Source organism: Cynara cardunculus (genome assembly GCF_001531365.2).
Source record: "Cynara cardunculus var. scolymus isolate 2C chromosome LG 1, CcrdV1, whole genome shotgun sequence".
Taxonomy (NCBI): Eukaryota; Viridiplantae; Streptophyta; class Magnoliopsida; order Asterales; family Asteraceae; genus Cynara; species Cynara cardunculus.
In genome coordinates this window covers 16,878,630-16,888,401 of record NC_037528.1, presented here as the reverse complement: position 1 = coordinate 16,888,401, position 9,772 = coordinate 16,878,630, and the positions used below count along the sequence as shown (strand labels likewise).

Below are 9,772 nucleotides of genomic sequence, written 5' to 3'. Positions count from 1 at the left end.
ATGAAACAATTTCACAAGATTAAACAATTTCATGAAAAAATTTCATAAGATTAAACAATGAAATCGACAGATGAAGGTGGTTTGTACGGTTTACACAAATGAGGGCGGTTTTCATATGATCACTCCTCTATATATATATATATATATATATATATATATATAGATAGAGAGAGAGAGAGAGATAGAGAGATAGATAGAGAGAGAGGGGGGGGAAGATCAAATGTTAACCATCATTTTTGTGTTAACTTTGAAAACTCTCTCAACCAATCAAATTTCATTATTCTTATAGGTTTATGTCTTGTTTATTTACCCTTACAAGGGTATTCTAGTAAATTGAATTAATTTGTAACACCCAAACAATTAATGGGGTGTTACAAACAATCCAATCCCAAAAAATATGCATTCATATTATTAATTTTTTTTTACTATTGATCTTCCATGTTTATTCTTGTATGAATTCCTAAATTGCATAAGAAATACGGTAGTAACGATTTTCGGTAATGATCAATTTGATTACAAATGAACCGTGAACACAATTTGAACACAAATGAACCGTAAACACAATTTGAATAAATTAACAGATGAACACAAATTAACAGATGCTATCTTAATTTTGTGGGACGTCTATGTATGTGAATTATGGGCCAAAAATTGCACATATCGTGTTCATTTGTGTTCAAATTGTGTTCACGGTTGTTCATTTTTGTTCAAATTGTGTTCATGATTCATTTGTGTTCAAATTGATCAATACCGAAAATTGTTACTACCGTGTTTCTTTTGCGATTTAGGAATTCATACAAGAATGAACATAGAAGATCAATAGTAAAAATAATAATAATAATATGAATGCATATTTTTTGGGATTTGATTGTTTGTAACTCCCCATTAATTGTTTGGGGGTTACAAATGAATTCAATTTACTAGAATACTCTTAATAAGTGTACTTTTTCTTCCCAAAATGCCCCTTTCATCATTGTTCGCAAGGCCTCGTTAAAATTCAAACTTTAAAATTTAATTTTTTTATTGATTAATCTTAACCGTTGGTTATAGATTTGGATGACCAAGATCAGTTAATAAAGTTAACACAAAAATGAAGGTTAACATTTGATCTTGTATATATATATATATATATATATATATGTGTGTGTGTGTGTGTATATATATATATATATATATGTGTGTGTGAACTTGGACGAAATAATAGTAATATGTGTGTGTATGTATGCATATTTCTTCTGGTAATCCTATATATACATAATTATAATATTTGTAGTCCATGTTTACCAAAAATATTTTTCTTTCGGTAATACTAGAAACATATGTAACGTTTGTTTGTGTCCATATTGCTTCCCATAGTAATTAGATGATATATCAAATCGGGTAAATTGCATTAAATTGAAACCAACTTTATTTTTATTCCTATTTTAAGAAACAAACTTTCTAAAATTTTCATCTTTTTAACCAAAACCAGGACCCCATTCATATTTTGGGGAAAATGAATTATCTATAAATGAACAATTTCAAATACAAATTTAAAAAAAAAAAAACATTTTAAAAATTGATTCTCAAAACACAGATGAAATCAATCTTAATTGTCTTTTTAGATATTGACAAACAATCAGATGTTTTTGATTATGAAGAATAGCTTTCCAAACATTCTCTTGCCAACAACATGTACGGTTACACGAGATTTGTGTATTGACTAACGCGAAGACGTCGTCATATGGATCTAGATATAACTAGCTTTCTTAGACGACGTCTTTACAAAGACTGACTATTTATTAGTACGATGTATTTTCATACCTGTTTAGAAAAGTTCCTTAATTTATTTCCATATATACCCTCCCCTCCATCTCTCTATCAAGCAAAGGTACAAATTAGGTTGTACATATTATATGGTGGAGCCAAAACTCATATGGCAATGAGGTACAAAAAAGTGGCTAAGGAATGTAAGGTTTTAGTTGAAAAGGGTGTTTGCATTTGTGGCCTTTCATACATTTGGACTTTGGATTTTGACTTTTCTTTCCACCTTTTTGACTTTTGTGTAAGATATTAGTTTAAGTATATATATATACAACACAAATAGATGTATATATCTATATATAGACGGCTGCTTTTTTTTATTGATCTTGGAAGTCCAATTCGTTACATGAGTCGACTAATTCCAAGACGATCACTCATGGAGTCACAACATTTGAACCTCGTGGTCACAAGGGAATTTTTATTCCTCCATGTATTTGAACATAAGACCTTCAGACAACCTTTGAAACCCAAGTTCAAACCAATCAGACATCACCCTTGTGATTAGGCTTCTTTTGTCAACCAATCAAACATCACCCTTGTATTTAAATAAAATTTTGTAACCGTCTAAAAACAAAAATAATAAGTTAAAAACCGAAATTATTAAACAAATATAAAAACACAATATTATCCTTAATAAATTAAAAATTGTTTGAAATATACAGGTTTGAAGAATATGATCTGTTAGTATTAGTTAACAAAGTTAATATTATTTAATGGGTTAATTAATGATTGTAGGTCTATATGTATATATATAAATAAAGGAGAACCACTTATCATATATTGTTCTATCATGTGAAATAACGCATTTAAATATACAATATCAACTTAAATTAACATGTGTTATTATAATCGATTTTCTCATATCAAAACTCTTTTGAATCTTTTATGTAAATAATATTACGTTAATAGTTTGAATATTGTTAACATGTTAAACCAGATTAAGTCGAGTTGATCGAGGGACGAATGGAGGCTTTGCTTGTAGGTGTCGCATGACCCCAACTAATCCACACCAAGAAGCCAAAATTCTCACTTTTTAATAAGTTTTCCTTTTGGGACCCCAACATGAAGATGTAAACCAGATCTGATTTGCTTTAGTCGAGAACGACCATACCATTGTCTACGAGCAGACAAGCTCTCCTGAAATCGATTTTGTATTCGGTGTCTTGGTTCTCCTCCTTCCCCATCTTGATTCTTCGTTTTAGGTAGAACCCTAAAATATTTATTGCTTTTGATTCTTACTTATGATTTTTGGTTTATAAATGAATCTGATTTTGTTTTACTATGTAATGTGTTCATTTGCTTTTAGGTTTAAACTATATTAGTTGTGTACCTGTGAAATACGGCCGGAGCCGTGAATTTTAATGATTTTGAAGTTTCACTGGTTTTATTATAGATGATTTAACGATGATATAAGTTACACTTGGTCTTTACATATTAATACAATTTGGATAAATAAGAGTTATGGTTCCAATTACAGTCTATCAATGAAAGAAATTGTATGACAGTTTAAAATCCAATATATTTAAAATCCAACATATTTAAACGACTCCACAAATGTGTTCGATTTACACCAAGAGCAAAGAATCAAGAGATCGAGAGCGAGAGTTCTAGAGCAATTAAATGAGAGAACTTTTAATAACTCATGGTGAATTTGAATCTCACCTTGGGGGATGGGGAGAAGACATAGAGGTATGAGAAGTGAAAACATGAGCGAAAGATGTCAAAATTATATTGGAAACATGAAAAGAAAAAGTAATAATGTGCATTGGTAACTTGTATTATACTACTATATGTTATTTTAATTGTACATTAAGAGATTTTAATAATGAATGCATAAAATAGTAGTACTTAATGCATTATGAGTTGTTTTCAAGACTTTGTGCATAAATGTATAGTACTTTGTGCATTAAAAATTGTTTTTAAGTTTTTTGATAAATCTGGTTTATAAGGTAATATAGATAGATAAATGTATAAATACTAATATAACGTGTTAGTTTAACCAAAATAGTAAAAAAACCAACTAAAAACTGAACAAAATAAGTTATTTTTATTCGGATAACCAAACCGTTTAAGCGAAAAATGAAAAACCCGAAACCGTTTTAGTTCAGATGAACTATCTGGCTTCGAAATTTTTTCGACACTCCTAAATGTACTCCAAACTATAAAAGTTTATGGATCCACCACTGAATTGACCGACCAACATTTATTTTTAATAATATGTTTCGTAAATGAATAATATATTAAAAAGTACCAGAACTATTGTTGAATCCCTTTAGTCGGTTAGATCCTTCGTGGTTCTTTCTGCCTTACAAAGGAGGACCCTCAACATTTATGGTCTTGTAGGCCACTTAGACCTATCAACCAACTTGCATTTAACTTGAGGGTTTATCCAATTATCATACCACATTTTAATTCTAAGTATCTTTACCTATCAATTTCCTAAATTTTCTACACCTTTGACTGAATCAAAGGTTACCTCTAATTTAATTAGACGGCCATGGTCGCACTTTTTGATTTAACGTTTTTCATTGTTCCGTTTTACCCCTCACGTTTTCTCATTTGTTTGATCATGTCGTTGTTCATCGTTGCTTTTGTTATATTTGATGCTTTGCTCTTCGCTTTGTTGCTTGGGCAAGTAGGGTTCGAAGAGAGAAGCTTGCTTAATGGGGTTTCTTCTGGATCAAAAAGGAGAAAAGAAAGCCGATTAAAGAGTAAATTCAAAAGGTATCAACATCATTATATTATTCTGTTTAGTTCAACATTTTCATTCAAAAAGAGTAAAATGGTAATTTTCAATCATTCAAAACACTATCTTTAAACGATTATTTTTCATTAAACCATACATAGCATCTTAATCATTATTGTGACCATGTATTTTGTACCAAATTATTCAGAATCCATTAAACAACCCCTGGATGAAAAACAAGTATAGAAGGGAAGCAATGTATGACGGAGCTGGAGGAAAAACGTAAACTGGTATCTGACTTGCATAAGCCACCAAAAGGGTCATTGACACAGTGGTATCTGACAACACAACCTTCCTAAAAATCAAGGGTTCCAACCTCACCAACCGTGAGGAATATGTGAACTCCATTTACATATATAAATATTACTTGCTTCAAAAAGGAAAAAAAAAACTATCTAAGCTTCCCATCTAAAGGGAAAACTAAAGCATATAGCAATTTTGGATAGTCCCATGTTCCATAATTGAAAGTGGACACATCAATACAGCCAATGGTGGATAGAAAGAAGACAATCATCTATCTATTCATATTGGACTTGGCAAAGACTAATAGCAGATACCACATATAGTCTATCTCCTATTGAAAGGGCATTACAACCAAATAAAGCAAGTCTATCATGGCCTTTCAGCTACTTTCACATGCTATGTCACAACCAAAGCACAATTCAAAATTATTTTACTATCTTATGCTAAGACAGCTAAAACTAGACCAAACGAATCCAGTAAATCTTCTGGGCCCCAGCTTGCAAAACAAAGTTTTATGGTAAAATGCCAAATGGGTTTCGCCAAGCTTTAACAACTACCAATGCATTGTAAGTTGTACAAAATAACAGAGCTAGAGATATCTAAGGATACCTTCCTACACTTTCCATGAAGCAGATGTAGGTGCAGTGTGAGTAAATATGCAGATATGTACAAGGGTTCCATGCATGAACTAAGCAATGTGTGGAATAAAGTGGAAGTAGATGGTAGTTTACCTGATTTTAGTTATTATTTATGCTTAAAACGCTATAAAAAGCTACTTTCCAGCATACGATGTGCTAACTGACACTTGTTTTTAGTGTTGGGGACGACCCTTCCAGCATACTCAAACGCCTTCTCAATTTCACAATATAATTTTGTACCTGATGCAACAAAAACATGTCAAGATCACCTCCAGGTGTTCCAAAGTTTAAGCATTATCAAGTTGCTAATTGAATTGGCATGGTTGGGTGGTGGGTGCGACAATTGAGAATGACACCACATTTACATTATTAAGTACAAGTATACTGTAAGCATGTGTTTGGTATGCAAACAGGACTAAACAGGACAAGACTGGAAGAGCAAGAGTGGTAGACGAGTGAAAGAATTGTGTAAGGTTTTAGAGTTTTCATTAGATATGGGTAGTTTAGTAATTAACCAATTCATCACATCTCCCGGATCTTTGTTCCACCTATTTTGGTGGGACATATTTTTGCACTCAGTCATGTCCTATCCCAGTCTAAATGTCACACCAAACATGGGATGACAAGTTTTTTGTTCTGTTATATCTTGTCTCATCTTGTCTTGCGTACCAAACGCAACCTAAAAACGAATTTGGAAAGAAGCATTGGGGTGAGATTAAGGGTCTGTTTGTTTTTTCAAAATTACCTCTTAATACCTCCGAAGTCTGATCCGTTCGGACGTTTGGGTATTAAGAGCGTTTGTTTTATTTTTAAAATAAGAGGTTAAAAGCTCTAAATATCCTCTGAAATTTGAAGTGGTAAATATATCCCTTAAAACCTCTTGATCCTAATCCGCCCTCTATCACATGGTTCATATTTTGAGGGACGAAAGGGATTTATTAGCAAAAACTATTCATCTTCTATACTTGTGTAACAAACTATTTAGACTTCAAACGTAAAAACAATCTTACTAATTCAGATTTCAGACTTCAGAACCACCTCTTATAAATCAGAAGTGAAATCAGACTTCAGCATCTCTTAGAAAACAAACACCACCTAAATCTTCTCAAACTTCAGATTTTATGGACATGAATGATATAAGGACTACTGCTATATGGTGGACATCTGGATGGGGATAACTCGTAAGTCTCATGCAAGTGTGGTCCTAAAAACTTTATCGATATATCATTTCCACTCATTAAATCTTTGGAAAATATCACCTTTTCATTTCTGGCATTCTTGTTACGTTTTGGGGGGGGGGGGGGGGGGGGGAAGTTAAAGCATAAATGCTCCATACGTTTTTATTGGTGAAAAATGGTCATCTATATATAGTAAAAAGTTGTTCTTCTGATGATTTAAATGAATACCATGCTTCCCTAATACATTTTGTACTTGAATTAGCATATAATCGTACGAATAACGTCTAATATGTGTAGATCAAAACTTAGTTAAAAAAGGGTTCATTGAGTCATCGAAACTTGGCCGAGTAGCTTCAGATATTCATCCTTACAAAAAGCATGCATATCAATCACTAGCATCTCAAAATTTATAAAGGTAGATGTTTCTTCTTATTTATGGTATAAAGAAAAGAATAGTATCATGAGGAATACTATCTAATAACTGAAAAGAAATGAAGCAAGAAACATTGACCTGCTGACGGGCCTCTGCCAGTTTTAATAGCTCATCCGCCTCGGAAAATCTGATGAACCATTGACCAAGTGGATGATCTTTGGTGTCTCCTCTTTTCTTCTCATGCACATCTTCTATTGGTGCTATGAGATAAAAAGCAACAAACCAGACTTTAAAGTTACCTCAATATTAGATGCACAAGACACTGCTGTAAGAAACATTACCAGGAGGCAAGTTCAAAGTGGCTGGAAGCTGTGGCACAATTACAGATGGATGATTAAGAACACGAGCAAGAAACTCCTCGGAAGGGTCTGAGAAAACAATCTCATCATAAGATTCAATGATCACAGGTTTCTTGGTCGATAAAGGACCATGCTCCACTTCAGAGTATAGCTTCAGATGGTGAAACCTGAAAATAATGACCGAAACAATAATATTTGAACTACATGCAATACAGATGATGAAGGGAAAAAAGGCGAAAAAGATTAAATGAACTACTCACAAGTCTAATTGTTTATCACAGACATCATTATGAAAGAATATTGAGATGGCTATTTCAAATTCACCCCATCCACGTTCTGTCAGCTCAAATGGAGGCGACTCTACCACTCGCCTTGCGTTAGTGAAACTTGGATGCAATTGGAATACAACTTTCTTGATGACTACACCCAGGTCCTCATTTGTTGCCCCACGCACATAAACCGTCCACGTATGAGATTGAGTTCTAGTACATGTTAGAGGAAAATATGTGAACATTCATTCAAATGCACACTCTAATTTTGTTCAAACTCCTGAAAAGGATAACCAGAAAAAGGAAAAGCAAACGCAAATGCAAATGCATGCATCAAAATCAGATTCCACTTACTCGGTGGCCTTCCTTCCAAGCCAAAATGACATAGTTCCATATACAATGGGAACACATACTTCAAGATCTTTAATCTTCTGGGTTGGGCTCTATGAACTCGAAAGGGAAACACTTCAGAACATCTTCAACAGTTTTATTCATATAAAAACATAAGTAAAGGTTATTGATAGGTTTCTTATGTATTTATGTTATAAAGTTCAATCCTGTTATCGTATTTTCCTTTTAAAAGTTAACCTCATATTAATTTTAAATTCAAACATAACACGTTAGACATACAAAGTCGAGTGCAACTTTTCTTTGTAATAGATGAAGAGCCACTTTTCTACCAAACATACACATAAAGACAATATCCATTCCATCACATGAAATAACGGTTTTTAAACACCTCAAGCCAAAATATCAATGATGATACTCAACTTCAGCCATAAATTACACATATATGTCCACTTCTATCACCAACTGTCATCCTCGGCCAAATTTCATACGATTTTAAACTTACTTCAGAAACCAAAGAAGCAGTCACTGATTTCTAGAATTTAACACGGTACAACAACCGTACAATTTGGTTCTCTTCCTGAATACACCTATACAAGTTTGAATCCTAAAATTATTCAAATGACAACAAAAGCTAAAACATGTCTCTAATCTTGGGAAACGAGTGGTATGAATTTGTTTTCTATTCAACACTTTATCAGTTGGCCTTCTTTCTCCTCACATCAAGTAAGGAGGATGCACAATAATACTTAACTTCTCTTTACACTATGTAAGAGTAATTGGGGCCTACAAAATACAAAATGCCAAAGGACACAAATTAAACGATAATTCTCATTTTTGTCATATGCATTTTGTAAATCTATGACTTAGTTTTGAATTTGACCTCAAATCCACGCTGCAATTCGATCTCAAGTGGTATTTGCAAGACAACTCGAATAAGAACTTATTTCAAGTATTTTAAAATTTCTTTCCCAGATGAGCACGACAATAGTAATTAATATTATTTCAAGTATTTTAATCAATCCAGCCTTGGACGTATCTGTTGTTCGGTTCAATTAGACTCCTTTACGTACCTAGTGCACTTGTATTAAAATGAAGATACTTGTAGAATAAACAATTTTCGCCGAACGAGGAAGAATTCAATAGAATATTAGCTCAATTCCCAAAACAAAATCGACATCTTACAACAGATGTCAAATTAATTAATTTTTAACTTCAGAAAAAGTTAGGAATACTATTTTTCTGGAAGAAAATTTTGGTTGTGTGTGAAAACTGACTTCAAAAGCAGCAAATTTTCATATTTCTAGAATCAGAAATGGATTTGTTTTGGGGAAGATCATACGACAACAAGGTATGCAGTCACTACTCAGGTATTACAGTCTACAGTAAAAATTACCTCATAATACTGAAAAAGAACAAGTACCTTGTCGTCTTCCTCTTCAATTTCGATCATCTGGTGCGGCGTTGAATCGGATTCTTCTCCGGCATGCGAATGGCTGTCATTTTGATCACTCAGTAGCGAAATACGAGTCATTATTTGCTTTTGCTTTTAGGAAATTTTACGTCCAAATCGAGGTGAATTTCGCAGTATCTTGCAACCAAAATTTCTCACCACGATGTGAGTGAAATTAGGGTTCTGATGAAATGGCAAATTTTGATTTAGGGTTGGGTTAAAGAACACACCCATTTTATTTGGAGTATCGTTACGTTACTATGACGATATCTATACTATATTATAAAGCATTTGGCTAAAAACTCTTAAACTCTTAAAACTCTTAAACCCGTTCATTCCTAAACAATTTTATCCCTATCCGA

The 9,772-nt window shown here is 32.9% G+C and overlaps 1 protein-coding gene across 1 annotated transcript; it reads right to left on the bottom strand.

Annotated features, from left to right (window-relative positions):
- Window positions 1–5,109: 5,109 nt before the first annotated feature.
- On the bottom strand, window positions 5,110–9,598 carry LOC112521807 (transcription initiation factor TFIID subunit 14b-like). The gene is made up of 6 exons (XM_025130800.1): window positions 9,381–9,598; window positions 7,964–8,052; window positions 7,601–7,822; window positions 7,323–7,507; window positions 7,120–7,241; window positions 5,110–5,670 (listed from the first exon to the last, which is right to left on the bottom strand). The coding sequence occupies exons 1-6, from the start codon at window positions 9,489–9,491 to the stop codon at window positions 5,587–5,589; spliced, it is 813 nt and encodes a 270-aa protein (XP_024986568.1). The 5' UTR covers window positions 9,492–9,598; the 3' UTR covers window positions 5,110–5,586.
- Between the last annotated feature and the right edge of the window lie 174 nt (window positions 9,599–9,772).